This window comes from Tympanuchus pallidicinctus, unplaced genomic scaffold (genome assembly GCF_026119805.1).
Source record: "Tympanuchus pallidicinctus isolate F22 unplaced genomic scaffold, pur_lepc_1.0 scaffold23, whole genome shotgun sequence".
Classification (NCBI taxonomy): Eukaryota; Metazoa; Chordata; class Aves; order Galliformes; family Phasianidae; genus Tympanuchus; species Tympanuchus pallidicinctus.
Window position 1 is genome coordinate 352,360 of NW_026294740.1, and position 26,749 is coordinate 379,108.

The 26,749-nt window shown below is 41.4% G+C and overlaps 1 protein-coding gene and 2 long non-coding RNA genes across 3 annotated transcripts in view; 2 read left to right on the plus strand and 1 right to left on the minus strand.

Annotated features, from left to right (window-relative positions):
* Positions 1 to 26,749, plus strand: part of LOC128083191 (uncharacterized) — a 234,202-nt gene that overhangs the window by 20,731 nt on the left and 186,722 nt on the right. The gene's annotated exons all lie outside the window — the stretch shown is intronic.
* LOC128083187 (myosin-1B-like) lies at positions 6,422 to 22,236 on the minus strand. Its single transcript, XM_052688198.1, has 38 exons — positions 22,026 to 22,236; positions 21,794 to 21,937; positions 21,542 to 21,698; positions 20,955 to 20,982; positions 20,743 to 20,857; positions 20,571 to 20,663; positions 20,387 to 20,450; positions 20,202 to 20,300; positions 20,010 to 20,113; positions 19,777 to 19,915; positions 18,541 to 18,659; positions 18,235 to 18,384; positions 17,510 to 17,680; positions 17,034 to 17,340; positions 16,618 to 16,691; positions 15,843 to 15,930; positions 15,630 to 15,747; positions 14,792 to 14,915; positions 14,572 to 14,708; positions 14,215 to 14,470; positions 13,050 to 13,292; positions 12,700 to 12,876; positions 12,467 to 12,612; positions 12,287 to 12,377; positions 11,811 to 12,200; positions 11,577 to 11,703; positions 11,064 to 11,182; positions 10,556 to 10,752; positions 10,212 to 10,395; positions 9,968 to 10,133; positions 9,676 to 9,800; positions 9,184 to 9,492; positions 8,839 to 9,042; positions 7,910 to 8,035; positions 7,656 to 7,826; positions 7,466 to 7,570; positions 7,128 to 7,223; positions 6,422 to 6,589 (listed from the first exon to the last, which is right to left on the minus strand). Exons 1-38 carry the CDS (start codon positions 22,227 to 22,229, stop codon positions 6,437 to 6,439), a joined length of 5,820 nt encoding a protein of 1,939 aa, XP_052544158.1. The 5' UTR covers positions 22,230 to 22,236; the 3' UTR covers positions 6,422 to 6,436.
* Positions 13,031 to 26,749, plus strand: part of LOC128083190 (uncharacterized) — a 155,945-nt gene continuing 142,226 nt past the window's right edge. The window contains exon 1 of the long non-coding RNA XR_008207981.1: positions 13,031 to 13,103. This is a non-coding gene — a long non-coding RNA (uncharacterized LOC128083190). The remainder of the gene's footprint in view (positions 13,104 to 26,749) is intronic.

The window sequence follows — 26,749 nt, forward strand, 5'->3', positions numbered from 1 at the left end:
GGTCTGTTTTTCTCATTCTTTCCCTTTGTTTTTGTTTCCATGTGAATATTGGTTATCTCTCTGAATTTATTATTGCTTTTGCTTTTTCCTTTTTGTGCTTTTGAGAGCAGTTTTCTTTGGAGAAACTCTGAAGTCATCAAAGAAAAACTCAAACTGTGACTTTCTGAGATGAAAAATCTTGGAAAAAGTATAAGCAAATAAAAGATGGAGGTCAAGAAAAAGTGTGTGTGTGTGTCTGGGGGATTAAATTTTGTATAAAATTTATTTTGATTTCTTTGGTGGTAAAAGCAAAAAAAAAACTAATTGTGTCAATTCATATATATATATACATACTATATATATATACTTTCCCTCTTCTAAAGTGTCAGGAAATCTTTTGTTTTAAATGAACATTACTGGTTGGCAACTCTGCCTGTGGCAGTGGGGTTGGAATTTGCTGATCCTTGAGGTCCCTTCCAACCCAACCAATTCTATGATATCATTCTGTGATTAGTTTCATTTCAATCAAGCAGAACAAAGACAGCCGCAAGTTTTTACAGCTTTTCATAATGGGCTGACTGATATTTTTGTCCTTCCCTACCAAATCCCATGCAACTTCCTCCCTACCACCTGCATGACTACAGCTCTTCCAGTGTTACCACACTAGAATACCAGCATTCCACATTTGGTCAAGTCCTCCACCATCCTTTCATTTCATAGTAAATTGTATGCAGATATGCATGGCACCCTCCTGCAAGCTAGTTATCTGAGATCCCATTATCACAGAATCGTAGAGTGGTTTGGGTTGAAAGGGACCTTTAAGATCATGAAGTTCCAACCCCCTGCTATAGGCAGGGACATCTCCCTATAGACCAGGTTGCTCACAGCCCCATCCAGCCTGGCCTTGAGTTCTTCCAGGGAGGGGGCATCCATGGCCTCTCTGGGCAACCTGTTCCAGTGTCTCATCAGTAGAGAATTTCTTCCTAATAGCTAGTCCAAATCTACGCTTTTCCAGCTTAAAGCCATTTTGCCTTGTCTTGTCACTACACACCCGTACAAAAAGCACCTCCCCAGCTTTCCTGTAGGTCCCCTGGAAGAGCTATAAAATCCCTCCCAGTTTTCTCTTTTCCAGGCTGCAGAGCCCCAGCTTTCCCAGTGTCTCCCTGTAGGGCAGGTCCTCCAGACCTCTGATCATCTCTGTGGCCCTCCTCTGGACCTGCTGCACTGATGGAGCTCACTCATATGTGATGGAGCTCAAGCTCATATGTTCTGAAGAGCAGTTCAGCTGTCCTCGTGCAGTTCAGGGAGTGTGGCCTTTGAGTGTGGACTGGCCTGCTGGGGCCTGCGGCAGGCTGTGCTAGACCAGCTGCCAGCTGGAGCTCAGGGCAGGCTCTGTGCATGAGGTGCGGGGGGCAGAACACTGCACTACTGGGACTGGGAGAACAGTGAAAAGGAAGGAAAGTGTTAATATTCACACACAGCTGACTGGACCACCAAAAAAGTTTTTAAATCCGGCTCTTGGCTGACATTTGTTGGCCCATGTCCCTGCACACTTGTAGGGCCGGTCTAGAGCTGCCTTCTCCCCAGGCACTCCCCACACACCCAATGGGGGGGGAGCCAGCCATAGGCAAACAGCAGCAGCAAATTATCTTTCCCGTGGTGAGAGGCCAAAAGAACAAATATGCTACCAGAAACACCTCACTTATCTCTTGCCATCATCTCTGAAAAGCAGCTGATACCAAAAACCATGATCTTTTAGAGTGAGCTTGTGGTAGAACCCTTGGAATAACAGAACATGTGTTAGCACACTTACGAATCCTGCTGTGGGCGATGCTTCTTCACTTTGCCACTTAGGCTGTGTTCAGCATTACAAGTGTCACAGAGAAAACAGGTGCTACTTGTGTTAAGGGCACCACAATAATCCAAGGGGTTCAAAATGCATGAAAAGCACCAGAGATGTTTAAAGATGATTTCTAAAATGAACTGATCCATGTCCCTTCTTACCTCTAGCTGTCTTCTGCTGCCAAAATGTTATTTACATATTTTATTAAAAACCATTATCGTTTGAAGCTGGTGTTTTTTACAGCAATTGAGAGTTGGCTGGTGGGTTGGAAGAAATATCCAAGAAGGACATATGAAGGTCAGCTAGGGATCGACAATTCTGGAGGGATAGCCAGAGATGTTTAGCACTTACTTTAAATAAACAGCGAGATTGAGATAGCTGCTAAAGCTTGTCACATGTGCCAAAAATACCAACCAAGTCAATCACACACTCTCTGTGGCTTTGCAAAAACAAATTTCTTGACCAGTAAAAGGAGTCCCTGAAGAGAAAAACAACTTCACTTCTAATTAGACAGAGCCCTTAGATACACTGCATTTCTAAACAGTCTAATTTACTTGCTAGACTGAATGTTGCTGAATGTTTAGTTCAGCACAACACAAATACTATGTTTGGGACTAATAACTTGTTCTTAGGAAATTGAAAAAGTCCAATGTGTTGAGAATGACAATAATCAGGCAAGAAAACTAGCCTGTGAACAGAGGAAGGTGAAAGAAGGGAGATGAAGTGAGGCAGCAGGAAGGTTAGAGCAGGACACACAGAACCACTAGTCTTTGTGCATGAAGTGGGTCCATGGGCAGAGTTGGCTCATTTTGTTCAGAGAGATCTTGGTATAGTGCAGTAGCCGCCTCCACATGCTCGGGTTATGAGGAATGCATCACCACCTTCACACTGCCTTATTTCTTTAGGATGGCTGGAGGCTTAACACGTCTTACAGCATAGCACACTTGCCCACAGTTCTGGCCTTACTTGCAATTAGTGGAAAGGAGCACAGACTCCTTCCATCCAGTGCTAAAGCTTTGCCTCAGTCATACAGGGAAGAGAACTAAAGCTTTTAAGAAGCTGGACAGACTGCAGTTTTCTTGCCCTGGAATTGGTTGTGTAGGCAAAAAGATAGTAGTGGACTTGATGATATGAGAATAACATTGCATCTGAGAAGAGTTTGCCTAGCTGGCATGTTCATCTAGATGTGAATGATTAACATCAGTAGTCACTGTAATGTCATTTGTATTCTATGAGGTGACAGCTATACCTTTGCTATGGATCTGGGCGCTGGCACTAAACCCACAGTTTCCCAAGCCCGTTCTTGGATGGCTATATGATAAATCCTCCCTGGGCAGAGAGACAGTAAGGACTTAAAGAAAGGTAAGGGAGGGCTTAACTCAAACTGTAATTATATAATACGTAGTGACATTACTATATAGAATGCCCAACCTAGGGCATTCCTCCCTCCTCTAAGGAGCTTTTGAAATATGCAGCAATACAAGTGAAAATAAATGAGATGCTTGGAAAGAAACACTCTGTTTGTTATTTACTCGTTGAATCTTCCCTGTGGTGAAAGGCTCTTGATCTAGAGACTGGGGTAAACACCTCTCCTTTATCCAACCTGGCTCTGCTGTTCCCAAACTGCAGTCTTCATACTCTGCTTGACCCCACATTCCAAAGAATCCAGTCTTTTTGAGAGCACCAACATTGGTTTGTGAGAGCAGATTTTAGGAGACTTACTTAGGCTAAGACATCCTTAAAGTGACTGTTAACTTGTAGAGACAATTCAGAGAGCATGTGTGCACTCAGGAGTCCCATTTGGTGTTTTAATCCTCTGACAGATTCTTTTAAGACAGAAGTGATCACTACCAAAATGTATCTCCATGTTTATCTGATTTACTTTATAATTTCTGGATGATAGATCATGGTGACAATTCAACAGCACAAGCCAGTTCTCCACTGAACACCTATGATAAGTTTTGGTGGTAAAGATACACTATTGCATATGAAACAGGCACCATGTATTTTCGATAGATCTTGCTCCATTTTCCGTATGAGCTGACCATCCAGCTTCTGTCCAATATCTAGAACATTACTGCGATGTGATACCTTAAAGAAGGGATTGTTATTCTTAGGCCTTTGTGTGACATTTTTTGAATTTTGGCTGGAATCCCTTTGAAGAATGCGTGATGTTGGCTGGGACTTGGCTCATGTTGAGAACAGGTCATGGAGCAAGAGAGCCTGCAAGGAAAGAGGAGTAGAAAGATGTTTTTAGGTAGGAAAACAGATTTTCACCACTTATGAAAGTTTCTGTAGCAATGCAGAAACATGACAGACCTTCCAGCTTACCTCTCCATTATCATATACTTCCTGTTTTCTTTTCCATAATTAGCTGCTCTCACCACCAGGTTTTGATTGCGCCTTAAAACGACCGGTGCAATCTCTCAGCCAAGAGGTAACACAAGATTGTCAATGTTGCCTTGTTGAGAGCTATGTCTTGTAGTGTTCTTGATCAAAGGGACCTCCTAGAATATGTTCCAAGATGGTAAAGATTAAATAGGTATATGACTAATCTCTCTCCTCTCCTTCCAAGTGAGGAAATCTGTATTTTGTGCCCAAAAGTGCAACTTCTCCCACATGAAATCATGTCTGGCTGCACTTGGTCTGTCACGGAAGACCTAGGCAGTCTTCCTTTCACTTCCGCAGGGCAGCATTTTGCAGGAACTCCCTCTAATCTTTCCTTCTACTGGTCTCTTCCAATGGTGACAGGTACTCCTCCATACCTCTTGCTGTCTAAGAACAACAAGCACAGAGAAATTTCTGTGCAGGTCAGAATGCACAGAATATAGTAAGCCATGGTTGTCCAGCATTTTAGCTTGCCTGGGCCACACTGAGTGAAGAGGAATTGTTTTCAGCTGTATATAAAATATGTAACGTATTTAATGTTTATAAGTAATTAAACTTCTGTATAATATATATATATATATATGAGGATATATATATGTATGTATATATATACATATATATTCAGAAGACATACTTCATATCTTATACTTCATAATTATATACATTAACTTATTAACTTCATAAACTTATACAAAAGATATACTTTATGTATATATATGTATATATGTTAAAGAGCAACAAAAACATAAAACTAGTGGTATATATGAGTTTGTTTTTGTGAAACTAATGCATCACCCTGGTTCAATAGCAATGATTGCAATTCTTAGTGAGGTCTCACGGTGTTCACCAGAGATTTCTGATGAAATTTTATTCTTCTTATATTCATCCCTTAAAACAGTTGTTCACAGATATATGTACTGCCAAAAAGTGATGGCATGAATATGCATTGTGAAGTGAGGATATATTTCTCTGGTAAGATAGCTCTTATAACTGTCTGATAAAGAGACATAATCAGATTTTTTAGTTTATAACATCTGACTGAAACCTTATACATTCAGTTTGCAGGTAATGTATTTATGTCAACTGAAAACGGAGATGCAAATATACAAAAAAAATCGGTGATGTTTGGTGTTGTTAGTGATAAGGATGCGTCCAGGGCCAGGCCGATCCAATCGGTGGGAAGAACTGCTGCCCTCATGGTGCGGGGCAGGGACTGGACACAGGACCACCCACAGGGTGTGGGCCACGGGTTGGGCATGCCTGTAGTTAAACCAGAAGAGTGTATTTGTTTTCCACAGAGACTCCTGCAGGTTTTCCTACAGCAAACTTTCATGCAGGAAATAGTGAAGTGAATCAGTAAGATGAAATAAACACTCCAGTAGGTATCTGTTCTGCATTGGAATGAAGCAGGTGAATCTCACTCAGAACATGTAATTATGAAATTATGCTTGATTACTATAGAAGGCATGTTCTACATATGTACATCAACAGATGAGAAAGAATTCCATCCACTGTTGATAGCTGCTAAACCTCTTCTAAGTTTTTGTTTCTGCCTGTGAATTTTTATGTAAAAAAATTTCCTTACTGTGTAAAAGTCATGAACCAAAGTTGGAGTGGATTCCGCATATCCTTTCTTTTAAGTTAACTGGATAAGCTGTCGTCTCTCAACATGAGAAGACTATTTGCACGCCAGTATTTGCTCCTAGTACTGCTATTTAGCAAAATTAGCTGTAGACTGCAGCCTGCTTTTGTTTCACAGAGAACTTTCTGGAAGAATATGAAGCCTGCAATATTATTTTTCTTTTGCTATGTTATAAAAATATCTACCCATATTCAAACTCAGCCTCTGTGTAGCTGACTTTTCTGATACAATACTAATTCCTTAGAAAAAAATATTATCATATTTCTTGATTTTCAATTAGACTATTTTTTCCTCCATGGTTTTTAAATTGTGGATTCTTGCCAGTGTCCCCATTTTTGAAGTGGCAATTAATTTGTGCTAGTCATCATTATTCCCAACGCATTCTAAAAAATGTAAATATATTCTTGTTTAGTATACTTTTAAATGTAAACATAAGCAGTGTACATGCACTCTAAAATAATTACAACATGCTAATCATATGCAAAGGTCTTTATTACCTAGACATAAGTGACAATTGCATAAAAAAGCAACACTGAGGTTTACATTTTATGCATGCCTCAGGTCACATTTTAGCCTTGTGAGCATCATTCCTCCCCTTCTATCTTCTTATGAATCTCCCGGCTCTTTGCTCGGAGCTTGTTGACTTGTGACTCTGCAATGTCAGCCCGCTCCTCGGCTTCCTCCAGCTCGTGCTGGATCTTGCGGAACTTGGACAGGTTGACATTGGACAGCTCCTCCTGTACAGGGAGAGGGAGTAATGAAAACAACAGTGTGTTTATGGTGTCAGAATGCCTAACGAGTGGATGTTTTCCAAGATATTCAATTTTTTTAGAAACAGTTCAGTATTAATAACTGCTCAGACAAAAATCCAAATGCTGGGCAAGCAGGGCTAACTTCAAAAAATGACAAGGAAAGAAGCTGTTAAGTGCAATATGTTTTTCAGAAGAGAAAAGAACATCATGGTACGGGAAAGGCCAAGACCATTTTACACATAGCACATTCCCAACACAATCCATGGCAGGAGACAGTTTGGCAGCAGTTGCTAATAGATAGGGTAGGGCAGAAATTAAGAGATAGAACAGTAAACTGACACTTAGAGCAAAAATAGAGATAGGACACTGTAGTGTGTCCCAAAAGCGGCAGTTCTCAATCTTAAATTTTTCATTGCTGTGTCTTGCAAGAGGATTTAAAAAGTAAAAATTTCAAAAGCTGCACAGAAAAGAAGAACCAAACCAAAACAGAAAAGATTTTGGCTCATTTCAGAATGATACTTACAGCCTCCTCAGCCTGCCTCTTGTAGGATTTCACCTTCATCTGCAGCTTGTCTACCAGGTCCTGGAGCCTGAGAACATTCTTCCGGTCTTCCTCAGACTACAGAAAAGGGTAAGTAATAGTAACACGTCCTATCCTCCACCCTTAGATGAAACAAAGGTAGTAGCACTCTTCAGAGAGCACTGCTGTCCAGTAGGACCAAAGACAAAGACATATTAACCATGTCAATGAAAGAGAACAATGGGAAGAAATCACAATATCAAAGAAATTGCAATGTCAGTGTGACAACATTCAGACTTCATGAGGGAAGGATGTGTAAGAAAAAGCTTTTTCTGCCTTACCTGGTAGGTCAGCTCCTTCACCCTCCTCTCGTACTTGCGCACACCCTTCACGGCTTCAGCGCTGCGCTTCTGCTCAGCATCAACCTCCCCTTCCAGTTCCCGCACCTGCAATGAAAAGCCCATTTTGGAGCTTCCCTGCTATCTCTGACCTGGCATTGCACACACTTGCACAAATACCAGCCCTACGCACCCTGGCCTCCAGCTTCTGGAGTTGCTTCTTGCCTCCCTTCAGGGCCAGCTGCTCTGCCTCATCCAGACGGTGCTGCAGGTCCTTCACCGTCTGGTCCAGGTTCTTCTTCATCCTCTCCAGGTGGGCACTGGTGTCCTGCTCCTTCTTCAGCTCTTCTGCCATCATGGCCGCCTGGAGGAGAAAGAATCCCTTTGTGACTGGATATTTGGGGAGAATGCATCCACCATCAGCAGTGGAGGCATGCCCCAACTCACATCGGTGATGGCCTTCTTGGCCTTCTCTTCAGCATTGCGGGCTTCCTGGATGGTATCCTCCATCTCACTCTGAATTTGGGAAATGTCTGATTCTAGCTTCTTCTTGGTGTTGATCAAGCTGGTGTTCTGTTGTAGAAAAAGTATACTGTGTTTTCTCCAGCAGATTTAATACACTGTATTTAGTAAAAAACAATTTACCCACTTTTATATAGAGTTCTCTTCATATTTATATGAAGAATCTCCCATAAGTAGTTGTAGTAGAAGATGTCTGAAGAGCCATGGGATATACTCATAAAAAATGAAAATGGGTCTCATAATTATGTGAGTTCTCTAGAACTGTTTCTCGCATTTGACTCTGAATTTGCCAAATGTTTCCAGTTTCATCCTGGTGTTGATTATCTTATGTGTTCTGCTGAAGAGCATCAACATTTTGCTTCCATTACCTTATATCAAATTCAGAACACTGCAAAATAGTACCATTAGGTCTCATGGAATGCTGTTCTAATGGAGTGTCTGGGGTAGATTTTCATTTTCCTGTGGCTGTGATTCGCTTCAATATTATAGAATGTACTCCATAAAACTTTTCCTACAGTTTGTGAGTCAACAAAGAGGGAATTTATACATGCCAAGAAAAACAACATAACCTTCTCTTATTACTTTCAGTCTACTTGCCGAAAGCAATTGAGCCCAATCTACAGAATACTTACAGTGATTATGTTAAAAGATTAATTTTCAAATATTTCTACTGTAGCCTAATACTACAGCTCCCTGCTGTATCTGCAGACAAAAACTCACTTTTACTACTTCTTACTTGTACTTTAAACATTATAATATGTAATTTACTAAATGCTATTTATGTTCAAGCAGTCCTTAGTTATTTTCTTTGTATGGAGCAAATATATGAACATTTATTACATTTATAAACAGACCTGGGTATGGAGGAGCTGCACACGCTCGCTTGCATCCAGAAGCTCCTGCTCAGCCACTTTCCTCGAGCGCTCCGTCTGCTCCAGGGCTGCCCGCAGCTCCTCAACCTCAGCCTGCAGCAGGTTTGCTCTGCGCTCCACCATGGCCACCTGCTCCTTCAGGTCCTCCTGTGACCTGAGAGCATCGTCCAAATGTATCTGGGTATCCTGGTTGGAGATATGAGACACTGTGAGGCACATTTTTCCTGTTTTGCTGTTTTCTCATCAGGCTAGAACTGATAAAATTGAATACAAGAACATTTTTACCTCTGTGAGAAATCAATCAGTACATCTTTAGTTTTTACATACCTTGAGCACTCCTTGTGTGTTTCTCAGGTTCCTTTGTGCTTCTGCAGCCATGCGGTTGGCATGATTGAGCTGGATCTCCATTTCATTCAGATCTCCCTCCATCTTCTTCTTCAGTCTCAGGGCTTCATTCCTGCTTCTGATCTCAGAATCCAAGGTGCTCTGCATGGACTCTACAATTCTGAGGTGGTTTCTCTTCAGCTGGTCAATTTCCTCATCTTTTTCAGCTATCTTTCTGTCAATCTCAGATTTGACCTGGTTGAGCTCCAGTTGGAGGCGCAGGATCTTGCCTTCTTCGTGTTCCAGGGAGGCCTATCAATTAATTATATAATTGACAATATCAGTAAGTTTACATAAACTGTTCTGCTGAAGAATTTAATATACCATCATGTCTAATTGGCAAAGGAAAACAAAGGCTTCCCGTGTATCAATATATAATGATACAATGATGCTCAATGTATTTTGTATACAAAAATTTATGAAATGAAGATTTACTTCTGCTTCCTCTAGAGAGGCTTGAAGTTCAGATTTCTCCTGCTCAATCTGCTTCTTGACTTTCTCCAGCTCATGAACTGCTTTTCCTCCCTCTGCAATCTGCTCCGTGAGGTCAGAAATCTCCTCTGTGTGAGCAAAGTTATATTGTAATACACCAGGCACAAAAAAAAGGAATAGCCCTTGCACATTAAGGCAAAGACATCTTTGTAGATCTTCAGGCAAACAAACGTGGAGAGGTGGACAGACACAGTTGAGAAAAAGCCCTGCTGAGAGCAGAGGCCTGTGTACTTACGGTGCAAGTTCTTGTTCTCACGCTTCAGCGTTTCCAGGTGGTCCAGGGACTCCTCATAGGCATTCTTCATCTTGAACAGCTCTGTGCTGAGGGAGCGAGACTCCTTCTGGGAGGCCTCCAGCTCAGCCTGCGTTTCCTCGTACTTCTGCTTCCACTCTGATAGGATCTGAGGAAAAACAGATTGTGAGTTTGGATGCGACAATCATTGTGTGCCCAGGAAACACAGGCCTGGAGCCCAGAATACCTTGTCAAAGTTCTTCTGCTTCTTGTCCAGAGCTGCGCAGGCAGCATTTGCTCGCTCCACGTCAATCATGAGGTCCTCCACCTCATTCTGCAGCCTCTGCTTTGTCTTTTCCAGGGAAGCACATTTGGAGTTCACGGCTTCAACGTGTTCCTCTGCCTCCTGCAGGCGCTGTGCCAGCTTCTTCCTGGGAGGTTGTAAGCACAATTTCCGTTGAGAAAGCAAATTCTCAGGTTCATAGGAAGCAGTGGTGTGCAGCCAGTATATTACAGCCAGTACATTACAGTGCCCTCTTCAATTTTCCATTATTAGTTTCTGTCAGCCATCCCCACTTTCCCTCCACATACTTGGCCTCCTCCAGCTCCTCTGTGCGCTGAATAGCGTCTGTCTCATATTTGGTTCTCCACTGGGCCACTTCGCTGTTGGCCTTGGACAGGGCACGCTGCAGCTCACCCTTGGCTTCCTGCTCCTCCTCATATTGTTCCCGGAGCAAGTCACAGTCATGGCGGGCAGACTGCAAGCCATGGGCCAGAGCGTTCTTGGCCTGTGGAGAGAAGTTGTAGGATGATGAAGAATAGAAATCTCCTGGAAAGTGTTCTGACTGATAAGCTATTGGACTCTTAATAATTATTTTCATGAAAATAAGGGCAGTATATAGAATGAGGAATGAATAGTTGGGAATTTGCAATATCTTCCAAGGATAGGTGGCAGATATCAGGAAGAAAACAACTTGTGCTGAATTAACTAACATTTTTTTCTCTCTCAACACAATTTTTCTGTAATCTAGTATGTCTGCAGCACCTTTTGGTAAGGGGGATGCACTGGATAAAACAAAATTTTGTATAACCTCCTCACCTTTATCTCCTCCTCTAAATGCCTCTTGAGTTCCTCAATCTGCTGGGTGAATGCCTGCTTGCCTCGAGACAGCTGAGAAATCAGAGCATCTTTCTCCTCCACCTGGCGTGAATATTCACCTGGGAAAGTTTGCAGATACTTAGGCCTTTAATTGCCACTGATGACAGTGTTGTGGACGATTAGGACTGGGCTTTAAGACAGTATATTTCAAATACATTGCTTTCAAAAAATTATAATATTAATTCATACATTTCTCCTTATAGGAGAGGCAATTCTGTTGAACAGGCCTCATGTAAATTATAAGGTAAATTATACACTAAGTTAATCACAGAAACACATGATGATTTTAGGTTGGAAAGGGCTTTCAGATGTCGTGTGGTCTAACCCGATCTTGAAGAGAGCTCCCTAGATTAAATTGCTCTCTGTGATCCTCTCTGTGTCTCCTCTACTTTAAATGGAACAGACTCAACTCAGTCATTGTTCATTGACATAAAGGAAACGTGACAGTCTTACCTGATTCTGTATGTAGACGAGCTCTTTGAGCATTAATATCATTGATCATCCGTTGATGCTCCTCTTCTTTTGTCTTAATCTCACTCAGCTGATCTTCCAATGCTCGGCATGTCTTCTCCAGACTTGCCTATATGTCAGCATACAGAAAGAGAATTAGCAGTTCACACTTCCCACAAGGAGGTGGAATTCCACAGAATTCCAATGAAGCAACAAACCTATAAGGTATTGCTGTACCTTGGCTTTGGAGACAGACTCCATGTTGCTGGCCAAGTCATCAATCTCCATCTTCAGCTCACTCTTCTCCTTCTCCAGCTTCTGCTTGACTCGTTGCAGGTTGTCGATCTGCTCCCCAAGCTCCGCTGTGCTGTCCGCATGCTTCTTCCGCAGGGCGGCAGCCGTGGCTTCGTGCTGCAGCGTGGCCTCTTCCAGGTCACGGCGCATCTTCTGAAATTCTGCCTCACGCTTCTTGTTCATATCGATCTGAGCTGCCGTAGCCCCTCCTGCTTCCTCCAGGCGCTCACTGATCTCCTCCAGCTCCCTGGAGAGGTCAGCTCGGTGCTTCTCTGCTTTGGCCCGAGAGGTTCGCTCTGCCTCGATTTCCTCCTCCAGTTCCTCAATACGGGCCTGGGGAGCATCAGGGACCCTTCACACCCATGTCCTTCTCCTTCAGATGTTTTCTGAAGGCCAGAAGGGAAGGACCAGAGACTTGCCTGCAGCTCCTTGATCTTCTTCTGCAACTGCATGCCCAGGGCTTGCTCATCCTCAATTTTGCTCTGGATTTGGCTGATTTCAAAGTCTTTCCTTTTGCACAAAACAAACTGTGTTAACACCTGAACAAAACCTCCTACGTGCACCTGCCCAGCACTCAGGTGTCCCACAACCTCACTTACTTCTTCAGTTTCTCATCCAGCTGCTGCTTATCATTTTCCAAATCCATTATGCTATCATGGGATAACTTCAGGTCTCCTTCAAGTTTCCTCTTTGCTCTCTCAAGGTCCATGCGCAGCTTCTTCTCTTGCTCCAGGGACCCTTCCAGCTAAACAGAATGGGATCATCAGTGCTCTGCCAGCCATGTTCATATATATAATAGCCATATATAATAGCCATATGCTTTTGTTCTTACATCATCCACTTGCTGCTCCAGCTTGGTTTTAGCTTTGGTCAGCGTATTGACTTTGTCCTCTTCAGCCTGCAGGTCATCCAGTGTCTGCTGATGGGCCTCTTGGAGGGCTTTCTTCTCTTTTGTCAGCTTGGCAATGTTCTCATCCAGGGCTGCCATTTCCTCTGTAAGGTTTTTCACCTTTCAGAAGAAGGGAGCAAGTATAATTAAAGCAAGTAGGTTCAAGACTCCTGTAACATTTGGACTTACAACCCTCTTGAGTCTTTTCCAACTCAAGACATTCTGTAATTCCAAAAGCACAAAAACACAAAATGTTCTTTATTGGAGTGTGAGCAACAACTTCTGCCTCGTACCTTGTTTTCAGTGGCATGCTTTTCCTTCTCAACCTTGGCCAACGTTAACTCCAGGTCATCTATATCTTTCTTCAGCTCTGAGCATTCATCCTCTAGTTTCCTCTTCTTGGCTGTCAGCTCGGCATTAATTTCCTCCTCATCCTCAGCCCGTTCTGTCACTTCCTTAATTTTGGCTTCCAGCTGGATTTTGGTTTTGATGAGCTGGTCACATCTTTCTTCAGCATCAGCCAAGGCATCTGCTTCCTGAGGGAAAAGATAGTCATTTTTTTCTATTTCCAAATTTTAGCAGGCTTGGAATAGAAAGGGAGTCATTTTGAAAAAGAAGTCATGGAATTTCTATTTTTTTTATCTTGTAGGAAATGTGTTTTTTTTTTTTTAGTCAGAATTTTTTTTTAGTTCTATTTCATCCTCAGGTCTCCTCTTGTTGTATTTATAAATAAGATTTAGAAATATATAAAAAATCATTTTCTACTGCGGTCTTTGTTTCTTTTGCTTGAAAATTTATAAGTGGGTATAATTGTACAGAAATCTTCTTGTTTTATGTTTGTGAAGGGTTTTGCTGGCATAACTGAATTTGAATTTGGTAAAGCAGTACATAATCTAGATGTAATTGTAGGCGGCCACTTGAATCTGACTGTATTCTGAAGCTCTGAAGTAGACTCTTTAATGCTCAAAAAATTGCCAAATGTTGCCAAAACTTTTGATACGCAAAAGGAGACTGTAAATATTGTATGGGCTGTCAGTTGTATTTGGATGTAGAGGGTATTTGTGTCTTTCTGGAGTAGTAGTAGCTGCAGGAATACATGTGAGATACCACATATCATAAGAAATGTCACAAGGCTCTTTTTTTTTTTTACAACTGATAAAAGACAGACTTTGTCATCAACTCTAATCTCTCTCCATTATCTGTATAAACCTATTCACTATTTTCTACATCTGGGACTTATAATGTGAACTTACACGGAGTAACATAGCTACAGGATCTGAGACTTACAGAATTCTTCCCAAGCCGGAACTCCATATTATAATGGTGACAATGAATATTACCTTTAGTGATTCAGGTTACAGTAGTTTTAAGGCAGTTTTGTTTGCAGATGGGGGATTCTGTACTGTGAAAGAGAACTTAAACTTTGCTTGTTTTCCCCCTTGAGTAAATAATACTCACAGCCTGCACTTGGAGCTGCAGATCGTTTTTCTCCTGGAGCAGGGACACCATTTTCTCCTCCAGCTCCTTCCTCTTGGCCTCAGACTTTGCAAGCTCTTCCTTGGTCTTCTCAAACTCTTCCTTCATGTTGGCCATCTCCTTCTCAGACTCTGCACTCTTCAGCAGGGGCTTGATCTTGAAGAACAGCTTCATCCAGGGCCAGTGCTTGACATTCATGAATGCACGAACGTTGTACTGGATGCAGAAGATGGACTCTCTGAAGCATAATTAAAATGTGCGCTGAATATTTTGAGTGTGATGAGTGGTAACACTTTTATTCAAATACAGTGCCTTTAAGTGAAGATGGGGAACACCTACCTCCTCTCCACCATTCTCTGGTACTCCACTCTCATCAGGAAGCCCCTGCACCTGGCCTGTGTGCGAGTGATGAGCTGTGCCAGCTTCTCATCCCTCATCTCCTCCAGGAGTCCCAGCAGCCCAGCTTTGAAGAACACCTGGAGAAACAGAACATTGCAGTGCATCACTGTCAGAGAGAACAAAACACAGATACAGGGACTGAGTTGAGGAGAGTTGGTACCTTGGTGTGACCAAATTTGTACTGGGTGTGGTCCACATCAATTGACCCAAGGAGTTTCTCGGAAGCTTTCTTGCTGTCAATGAACTGTCCCTCAGGGATGGCACTGGCATTAAGCACCTTGTATCTGAGGAATGAAAGAAGATATGATTTAATGTAACCTCAAGTTGTAGGTTATGCTGTTTTATTGAAATTAATGATATTCTTTGCTGCAGAATGAGCCTGTGGCATTCCATCCCTTTTTATAGATAACATTAATTATTAAGTCCAAATTCAACAACAAAATAAAAGTAAGTTTTAAAGTCTAGGTGTAAATAGAATGCTGATCTCCAACTATTGCATTCTGTTATTTTTGTTTCTCAAGTTTTGTTGTTGTTTTTAAATATAAATTTGCTAGACAGGAACATTGCCACTGTGTGAGTGGTAAGAAATTATTATTCCCTGAAACTATCAGATGATACAGTGTCTAAAGCATTCTGAGTTTGTAATTCCTGCATAAGAATTTTTTGCATCCAGGTTTCAATCTTCATTTTTTTAATCTTGTGAGCATAAGCTTTTGTAGCTCTAGTTTATTTTCATAGTCAGACACTTTGGCAAAACTTGATTTTTTGATGAATAAAAGTCAGTGATGACATCTGATGAGCCCTTTATTTCTCAACAGTTTCTCCTAGAAATTGTTATGCTGGACATAAATGTTGGTTTGGGTTATACATTCCAGCAATTTTCCTTTGTTTTAGATTTAACTAGGTAGTTTTGGAATTCAAAATAACCATCAATCTTAAGTAGTTAAAAAGTGCACTTAAGCAGTGAAGTTTCAATGGAAAACAGGAAAGAGTCTGACCTCTGTTTGAAGTCTGCATAGAGGATTCTGCTGGGGAATCCCTTTCTGCAAATTCTGATTCCTTCTAGCACACCATTACAACGCAGCTGATGCAGCACCAGTTCATGCTCCATGGCACCTAACCAAATGAGATAATTATTTGGTATTTCATTATAAAGCATAGAGAATAATGGTTGCATCACGATAAGATTTATCTCTACTTCAGGTTTTTACCAGGAGTTTTTGTTTCATTGGGGATAATACAGCGCACAAAATGGGGGTGAGTGCTCCGTAGATTGGTCATCAGCTTGTTCAGGTTCTCCTGTAGAAGCAAGAACAAAGGTTTTTTATTAACAAATGTTACCTCTGCAGTTTTGTGAGAAACTGGAGCTGTTGTATAGGAATAATGGACTTGATATTCTCATGTAGAACCACACCAATTTGAGTTTTTTAATAGTTTTTAGTCTTGAAGTTCTGGTTTGGAGTGATGGCAAAGCTGTTCAGAGATACACATATTTTACTCAGTATAAAAAACTGTACAGGATGCCAGATCATATCTAGTGTTCAAATAAGGATGTTTCCATCTGCCTTACTCTCTGGAGAGGTGATAGCTGGTGTTGGTGTTTCCCTGTTGCTTTGACTTCATGTGTATAGCCGTTTGCAAAAGTATGTGCAGATCCAAACTAGATACTCTTTCAGGCAGACATCCATATCCACCATTGTCATTCCAGGACGGAAGAAGCTTAGTTCTGCTAACCCACGTGCATATAAATGAAACTGTAGCCTGACCTAGGCTACTTTTTCTGATGTTCAAGGAAGGACTAAATCAATATTTATCTTTCCCCTAGCCTCATCTGGTGAAGTTAGCCCTTTCATGAAAAAGATGTTTTTGATACAAAGAAAAATGTTAACTGGTTCAGTAAAATGCCTTATGGAATTTAACTTGGAATGTCAGAATCTTCAAGAAGAAGAAAGAGAAAAATCAAGAGATAATTACGTCTGTACTTACCCTGAAAAGGGCTGATACAGTCTGGAAAGAAGAACCCTTCTTCTTGCCTCCCTTCTTGCCACCACCACCACTCTCTGAAGAATAGCCAAATAAGAAGGTATTAGAACTTTGAGCTGTAGAATTTTTCAGTGTAAAACTGCAAGAATCTTGGTCACATATAAAGATCAAACTAAGAAAGGAAACTAGGATGAGGCAGGAAATAGAGAAAACATTCATACTAAAAGAACAGAGGATCTTCAGGATTATCATGGCTGAGTGGGTGTCTGAGACAGATTCATTGGTTTTCCTTTATAAAGGAAATATAAACTCCAATCATGGAAGACCCTGCACAAAATGCAATTTCTGAAGAACATTCTACTGATATTCACTGTTATCAGAGTTGCTAAATAAGAAAAAAAGAATTTCAAAGGACTGACCCGCTTCTCCGCCAGCAGAGGCAAACAGTAAGGCTAATGTCTTCAGGGATGATTTCTGGTACAGCCCCACGACAGTTTCGTTCAGGGGGTCCTTGTTCTTGTCAAGCCAGCCAGAGATATTGTAGTCCACTGTGCCAGCATAGTGCACCAAGGAGAAGTGGGCCTCAGCCTTGCCTTTGCCAGGTTTAGGTTTCTGGAAGTTGTTGGACTTGCCCAGATGCTGGTCATAGAGCTTGTTCTTGAAAGAGGTGTCAGTTGCCTTGGGGAACATGCACTCCTCTTCCAGGATGGAGAAGATGCCCATGGGCTGGGAGAAATATGAATACATGAAGAAAGAAAGCAGTGAGGAGAAGGAAAGTGAAAAAAAAATTTCATTCTGGCTTGCCTTCTGGCTCAAGACATTCTATCTTTCTATAATTCTATAATGCTATGATTTTATGATTCTTTTGTATTAGACATTGTGAATTAGAAGATACCTTCTCAATGAGCTCAATGCAGGCAGCCAAGTCCATCCCAAAGTCAATGAACTCCCAGTCAATTCCTTCCTTCTTGTACTCTTCCTGTTCCAGCACGAACATGTGGTGGTTGAAAAACTGTTGCAGTTTCTCATTGGTGAAGTTGATGCATAGCTGTTCCAGACTGTTGAACTGAAGAATACAGATAGAGTTTATTATTAAAATAAATATGAAAAAGTGAGTATAAAGAACATCGCCATTTCCTTTTTTAACAAATTACGGAAGGATCTGCAAGTGGATCCTTCTCTACTCAGTCAGCAGTTTGGAACTTGTCAGGATGTCTCTGCTGTCATGCTGAACTTTATTCATATATTTATGAACTCATTTAAACTTGTCAGTTTTGATATCTCCTGGACTGGCCCAGTTCAGTTAAAGGTTTTATAGTTACTGATTTAAAAGTGTCACAAACCATCTAAGCACTGTCTATGGAATTTGTGTCTGTGCTTTACGTACAAAATATTAATCTACTGTTTGTAAACAGTAAAAACCCTACATTTATGAATGTCAGTTGGCATATGTGCAACGCAACTCTATTCTCAGGAAATCCTTGTAGGAGTTATGATGCTTTAGATGCAATCTTAAAGAATCAAAACACTCTAAAAAGAAAAGAAAAAGGCAATTTCTTCTTACATCCTTCAACACACAGTAGATTTACTTGTAAAACTGTGTTAAAACACCACTCTTACGTCAAAGATCTCAAAGCCAGCGATGTCCAGGACACCAATGAAGTACTGCCTGGGCTGCTTGGTATCCAGCTGCTGGTTGATGCGAACAACCATCCACAGGAACATCTTCTCAAAGACAGCCTTTGCCAGAGCACCAACTGAGTTGTACACCTAAAAAAAAAACCGACAAAAAACAGAAGATTTCCAGTTATCATGCAGAGTAAGACTGAAAGTCTGAGGTATCAGTTATCAAACACTGCCCAGATGCTGGTCATAGAGTTTGTTACTGAAAGAGATGTCAGTTGCCAACCACCAAATTTTTGTTACCTGCTGCACAGTCTGACCCTTGGTCACAAATTCATTCCCAACTTTGACTCGGGGGTAGCACAGTGCCTTGAGCAGGTCTGCTGAGTTGAGACCCATTAGGTAGGCAGCCTTGTCTGCAACTAAAGAGAAAAAGAAATCTGTTGCTGGAGCACTAGGAGACATTAGTGTTCTTCTAAAATAACAGTGAATGACAATACCAGTCCAGTTGAGAATTCTGATTTAGAAAAATACATATTTACAATTTATCGTAAGAACAATCCCCAGAAGAACATGTATACTGTTTGATTTTTTTTTCAGTGATGGATTATTTTGATTTTTATTGAATGAAAAAAATGATTTCGACACATTTATGCAAATGAAAACCAATAGTAAATGCTTTAAAAAAGAAAAAGGAAAACTAAGTCTGGGATGATAGTGAGAAATCAGAGATCCTTACAGAAGCAAATACAGTGCAATTTCTATCAGTGACTGCAGGTGAAGTAAGGTTAAAGACAGGATACTCAAGAGAGGAAAACACTGAGGAAAAAATAATGCCTACAGCTGACTGAAGAGCAATTTTAAAAGTGCACCTTCTAACAGAGGTCAAAATGTTGGCATAAAAATTTCTGCTTTTACTTCTACAATGAAATTTAGATTCAGACCTGTCAATGACATGGGATGCAAAATGATTTGTCTAAGAATGCCTGAATAAATCATAGAAAATGTAAGATGAAACCAGAGCAGATTGATTCATGATTAGTAGAAGAGTATTCTACTGTTTAAAATGGGACAGTGCTCTTACTGCAGGTATTGAGAGTTGCCTTCAGAACACGGGCTTCACGGCAGCAGCAGGATTCTAGCATATTTTTACACGGAAACAACACCTTCAGGAGGTGACTACCACTGATGGCAAATGACAGATAGCTGCCTGGGTACATGAACGTAAGTCAGTGAGCGCAGCGGTTCTTGGTTATGCGCCAGATGTAGAAAGCAGCCCCTCTTGTCTCTCTTCTGCCTGACTAGTACTATGTCAGCCAATGGAAATGTGGTTCAGGATTCCCTGGCCCATGTATTTGCATAGTTCAAAGCAGTCTGCATCACCCACTGGGTTGTGTTCTTCCACAGAAGACCTCTATTTAGGACAGCCTTATACGCTGCAATAGGAGCATCAGGGGAAAACCGTGGGCGGAGTCAGTGACTCTGAAGAGGAATTACTGCCTGTATTAGCGAGTGTTTCAGTATACATTGTGCTGATACCTTCTGTGCCATCTGGCTCTGCCTGCTCTTCACGCTGCTTCTGCTTAAACTTCAGGTTGCCATAGTGCATGACAGCCCCCGTCAGCTTGTAAATGGCAGTTTTTTCATCAGGAGTGAAGCCCAGGATGTCAATGGCACTCTAACACAGGAAGAAGTGAAGAATGCTTAGCCGTAAATACCATGCCTGCTTCTAGGTCAGAGCCCACCCAAGAAAACTCCTGTGCACTGCTTACATCAGTGGCCATCAGCTCCTCCTGGTCATTAATGCTGGGCACTGTGATCTCCCCTTGACTCACATAGTGATAGTCGTATGGGTTGGTGGTGATCAGCAGCATCTCTGAGAAAAAGGACAAAACACGTACAGAATTGGCATGGAAAAGAATGAAAGAGATTGTTCAGTGTACTGTGCTTGGCGAAGTTCCTACCAATTAGCTCTGGCTTCTTGTTGGACATGATCTGATAAAAGATGTGGTAGCTTCTTTCCGCCTTGAGCTGGAAAGTGACCCTGGACTTCTCCAGCAGATCTGTCAAGGATGGAAGGAGAAACTTAGCACAAAAGGCAAGGACGGTCAGAAAGAACATGACCAATCAGGCCTGGAGAGTCTCTTACAAGTTTCAATGTCAGCAGAAGCCAGCTTGCCTGTGGCACCAAAGTGGATTCTGATGAATTTACCCTGAAAGAATAAAAAATAAGTGACCTAGGTCCACCTTCCCACCTCTGACTGTGAAAATATTTCATTTGTTATGATGGTGAGAAGAAGAGTTGTTTCTTCTTAGGCCAGGCAACAACTTACAAAGCGTGAGGAGTTGTCATTCCTCACAGTCTTGGCATTCCCAAAAGCCTCCAACAGAGGGTTGGCACTGATGATTTGATCCTCAAGTGTCCCCTGAAACAGAAATCTTCTTGTTATGCTTCAGCTTAGAAAGCAGTCTGACAGTTGCAGGGTCCTGCTTTTAGGAGCTCACCTGCATTTTGCCCGCTGGCTGGTCCTCCTTCTTCTTATCCCCACTAGCTGCAATTGTTGCAAAGTACTGGATGACACGTTTCGTGTTCACAGTCTTCCCTGCACCGGATTCTCCGCTGTCGAGCCAAACAGAGAAGCAGAGAGCGTGAGGTCAGGGAGAAGGTCCCCTGGCACAGGGCAGCCCCGCAGGGACCCGAGCAGGAGCGTACTTACGTGATCAGGATTGACTGATTCTCGCGGTCTGTGAAAGAGGTAAAAGGAAAGCTTAGCCACTGTCCTGAGTAGCACTGCACTGACTTGAAAGCAAAGCTGTAAGTTGGAGCTTCTGCACAAGCACTAATTCCCCGGGAAAAGAAATGGATTGCTTCCATATCCCACAATAGCAGACAAATGGAGGCATACAGCTGTCAGGGGCACGTGGTCCTCACACAAACTGTGTATCCTCTTGCCCTTCACACAGTTCTAGATTCAAGGAACCTAGACAAAATGCCTACCTGTGTTCAAAGTAAGCAACTGTCTAGAGCAATAATGCTTTCTCTTCCATCATTGGATAAAAGCAACAAACTCTGAGTCCAGCTTTACTTCTGCACTAGGAAAACGTAGGATTTGGTACAACACAGTGTAAATAGCACACAGGGTTGAATCTATGTGTGTATCTGGTCCAGCTTATCTTAACATTAATTCTTCGTTCACTTGCTGTCATACAGCTCTGTGGTGTTTGGTGCTGGTTTGTCACATAGTGCAGTAAGAGCAATGGGGCTCTTCAGTTCAGATTGCATTGGAGGAGATCAGGCACTCACCAGTCAGCATGAACTGATAGGCGTTGTCAGAGATGGAGAAGATGTGTGGAGGGGCCTCCTGGCGCTTTTTGCCTCGGTAGGCCAACACCACCTCCGGGTTGTACACCGGCAGCCACTTGTAGGGGTTGACAGTGACACAGAAGAGGCCCGAGTAGGTCTGCGAGGAAGGGACACGGCACGTTGGCTTCCACTCAGCCTGGCACAGCAGTCCTCCCCAGCTACCAGCCCAGGAAGAGAGCTGCTGGTACTTACGTAGATCATCCAGGCTGCATAACGCTCTTTGAGGTTGTACAGCACAGCGGGTTCGTGGAGGTGGGTCATCATGGCCATGTCCTCAATTTTATCGTACTTGGGAGGGTTCATGGAGAAGATTTGATCTTCCTTCACGGTCAGAGTCTGCCAAAGAAAAGACAAATCCCTGCATGTCAGCTCAGAGACCGCTGTGGGAATTAAATTCACATTGTATATCTTGCCTTTTACTCACCTCTCCAGCTTCAGTCTTGACAGTGACCTTCCCGGATTCTTTGCTCTGGATTGTGCTTTTCACATAGGATTCTTTAGCATGTACCACGAAGACAGATGTCTTGGCATCAAAAGGCTTGTTCTGGGCCTCGATCCTCTCCTTTTCTGACTTTCGGAGGTAAGGAGCTGCCTCCCCAAATATGGCCATATCAGCATCTGATGACATGGCTGCAGTTTATGCAGTTCAGCGCAGCAGGGGGCTGAAAGGAACAGATTCACCAAAGTGCTGAGTGATGGAAGAAATTCCTTTGTACTGGACATCACTTTAGTGTGTTCTTCTCTATCCATTCTTGAGTTTTCCCTCTCTGTCTAATCTGCTTTTCCCCTACATTTACGTTCAATTTATTTAGATCTCAGATGTAATAGAGTTCTTTGATTTAGATGATTTTTACTTTCTTTAGTTCCATTTTCATGTTCCATTCTTTAGAACTATTAGATTTTAAGTATCCTACAGTGGAACATCGCTGCAATTTTAGGTCCTAGCAAGATGTTCTCCTGTGCTAGAAATTGGAGCTCTAGCTTTTCTTGTTTTCAGCCTTCTCCTTTTGATCTGATCCTTTAAGATTAAGCTGTACCAAAATAAGGAAACTTTTCAATGCAAAATATTCAGAGCAATCTGAGAAGTGTATCTTCTCTTTCATGAAGTTCTATTCACAGGCAGTTTCTTATTAATATTTCTGTTTGGTAAGAAGCTAAATATTTCCCAGCATGTATAGTATGTTTTATTATTAAAAAAAAAAAAAAAAAAAAAAAAAAAAGGTGCTGTTTTAGACAGCAAACCCAGCTAGAAATTCACTGCATTAATTTTTACTGATCTAAGGGGTTGTAGCAAGTGCCCACATAGCTGCATAAAACTCTTCTTGGTGGGTCTATTCCTATGAATATATAAATCAGAGTCTTACCTCTTGTGAAAACAAATGCCTCGCAGGCTGGATGCTGGTCAGTGCTGAAAAACAGAAATAACAGATTTGTTCTTATTGTTGCACAGAATGCCAAGGATAAACCACAGAGTGAAAACATGCAAGTGACTTGAAAGTAGAAAGAAAATTTCTGCTGATAGAAGCAGCCCTTTGAGGAAATCATTTCCACAGGCAGCAGGAATGCAAAGGGATTCTGCCAGCACCCAGTCAACTATATTCCTACCTGGAAGGCTGGAAGGTTTCTGTAGAGACAGAAAAGGCTTGTCCCAGCAGTGCTTTTATAGGTTCTGGTCGGCACATGCAACTCCCTCCTCCTCTTTCTTAGGTAAAAAAAAAAAATTGGCAAAGCATTGTTTGGCAAAGTTGACTGAGTACATGATTCTCATTCATGTTCATCATGGATATATTTAGAAATATTTGAAGTCTTACTTGCTATATGAATAAATCTCCTATAAATATTTTGACTGAGGGTCTGAAAGGAGGAAGTGCTGCCCAGCAAGTAGAGCAGGACTTGGAATTGTTGGCTTCTCTTCACCTGACTCCTGAATTGCTGTTTGACATATAAGATTTGTGTGCCTCACGACTCAGCAGTAATGAGAAGGATAAATATTACGAAGAGCAAAGAGAGATTCTATTCCAAGATATTCTTGCAGATAAAGACTAGCAATATCTTGAATAATCTAGTTGCAAAATTTTGGACAGCAATATTATGTTTATCTTACTGCAACTACTTACAATTCACTGTTTTTCTTCTTTGCTTTCAAAAGGTCAGGCTATTTAATCCATATATTTATATACATCTTTTACTATCTTCTGAATTGTCACAAGTTGGCTACAACTAGAAATTGGATTTCAGAAGTATTTCCTTGCTATTCTCCATATCTGACTGTGAGAGTTCCCTCAGACATGTCTAGCAGAGGTTTCAGTCAGGTTAGATCAGCAGCGATTGCTGACTTTTTGTTTTCTTTGTCTTTTAGGTTTATTGACAGTATTAACTCAGCACTCTACTGCTACTGTAAAGACCTTGAACAGTGGCTATGGTTTCCGAATTAAAGTACAGGGGTTTAAGTCACAAATATACTAGTCTTACCAGCTCCCAAACAGAGACTCCACAGAAATGTGCAGAACTCCCGTGAAATTCAGAGTCTAGACAGGTCTGACCTGTGGATGTAGACAAGTCATTTTTATTTCCTATAGCAAGCAATGCAAATTCTGAGTAGTGTAGGCACATTTATTCCACCAGATGCTTCTGTTAACATAAATAACAAAACTAACATAATTGTAATCCATAGCATACAATTTTAGATCAGTAAAGATAGCTTTTCTTAAATTTAGAATACCTTTTCATTTTAAAAACAACGGCAAAATTCACTAAGGTTTTAGATGCTGTTTACATGGAGGAAGAAGAGCACTTGTGTTCTGATACATCAGTAATGATGTGTTGTGACTTAGGAAGGCACCTTGTTTACCCATGTACAAATAAGTTCAGTTGTGTAGATAGTTTTTAGACTTAGCATGGTAGTTCTCAGTGGAAGAGAACATTAGATATACTTGGAAGCATTAAAAAATTGAAAACCATTCATGTATTTTTGGAATTCATAGGGCAATGTAGGCAATGTGATGTGTTCATATTCTCTGGTGCTACAGACAAGCAATAGATAGAATTAATGTTTATCATCTCATGGGATAGGAGTAAGGAAAAAAGACACAAATAGAATGCTAGCTGTTCTATCTAACTGAAGTCTGAGATTCATGAGTTTTCTGGGAATAACTTCTGGAACTTGCAGATCTGCAGTTTCTTTTTCAAAGAGTAAAGTGCACTCTACCATCTGAATTCCTTCCATGGAACAAGGATGAGCTGCTCTGACTTTTGACATGACTTCCAAGTTGAGCAGAATGGAAAGCTTAGCAGTTGAAATCCATACAGTGGTAAGAAAACTGTCACAATTTTCATTTTGATTAAAGCTCTCAGTGCCCTTGGCAATACCCCCTTACACAGTCCTTACTTTGTCATTAAGTCTAGTAATAGTTGAAAATGATTCTTTATTATTCGGCTTGCTTTTTAGGTCCTCTGCACATGCTAATTGAAGAGGATGACTAAGATTCCAGTACAGTGGTTCAAAGATCACACTTACAATATATCATCCTGTCTGTCAGTTTGATACTTTGTATTTTGTTTCACCTCCTAGGGCTAATAGGAATAATCTGACAAGGCAATAATTTAAAGAGGGAATTACGTATGACATTTTTCTGTTCCCTGTGTTTTTAAACCTGGTAATACTGGGCCACTTTCTACAATCCATAGAATTCATTTCAGGAGATAGCACCTCACACATATTCTTTCTGCAGCATGTGCACCACCGTGTCCCAGTGACATCTTGTGCACTGCCTTGCATCTTCCAATCTAGTTTGGAAAAGTGACAATGGGGAGACTAATCAGCCTTTATTTCCATCAAGAAGCATTTTTTTTTTTGTTTTGCTGTATGAGAAGAGATGAAATGTTTCTCTTACCCCTGTCCTGATACTCAAAATACTGATCAGAAAAACAAGTGCTCCCCAAATTTGACTGTTCCCATTAGAAAAAGAAGTGGTACTTCATAGAACCACAGAAATGTCGGTGGGAAAGAACATCTGGAGGATCCTAGTCATGGTTTCAAATCATGAGGCATGTTTTCAAGTCATGAAACCATGTGCAATGGCACACTATCCTCCTAGCAGAAAACAATGTGCAGGCTGAACATTCCAAGCCACTACTCGCAGTCACTGCCACTGTTTCATCATCTGATGCTCTCAGGAATAATTTGTCTTCATCATCTTTTCAGGTGCCTGTCAAGCAGTTTTAGTCTGCCACACCACCCTGCAATCTATTTGCAAGACTGAGTGCATTGTGTGCTTTATGTGCTGGCCAATTTAGTAGCTCACCAACCCACTCTCTCCTGTTTCTCCACGTTGTTATTTAATAGAGGGCGATAACATCTTCCTCACATGTGTTGATCACACTCTTTCTAACATATCTTCATATACAATTTGTTTCTTTTCACAATAACAGCACACTGCTGGTTTGTATTCAGGTTTGACATCTGCAAACTTGCCAGGGTTACACTCAGTACCATCATTATCCCTGGTGTTGGTGAAAACACTTATTACAGTACTGAACAACTGTGCATTGTTAACTGCTGAGTATCATGCCATTCGTCACAATCTCTTGAACTCAGGGCTTGAGCCAATTTCAACCCACCTAATTATCCATCCATTTATCCAATTCTTCTGTATTCTGCTGTACAATACAAGGTCAAAACCTTTACTAAAATCCACTTCTCTTTTTGCTTTTACGCATATTCCACACTTCCTGATGGAATAGTAATCTCTATCCTTCTCTGGAAATATTTAGGACTCATCTGGACTCCTACCTGTGTTACCTACTGTGACATATGCCAATGCTCTCCAGCACTTAAGATGTATTCCATGAAGACATTGGATTTGAGTACATCCAAGTTCTTCAATTCTTGTGTTGTGGTCTAACCCTCTAAGGCAGCTAAGGGTCACACAGCTGCTTGCTCACCGTCTGCAGTCTGGATGGAGAAGAGAATTGGAAATAGAGAAGTGCAAGAACTCCTGGGTTGAGATAGAGACAATTTGATATGTAAAGCAAACGTTGCACATGCAAGCAAAGCAAAACAAGGAATTCATTTTTTGCTTCCTAACTAACTAGGCTAACAGGCTAATGTTCAGCCAATTCCAGGAAAGCAGGACTCATCATGCTTAA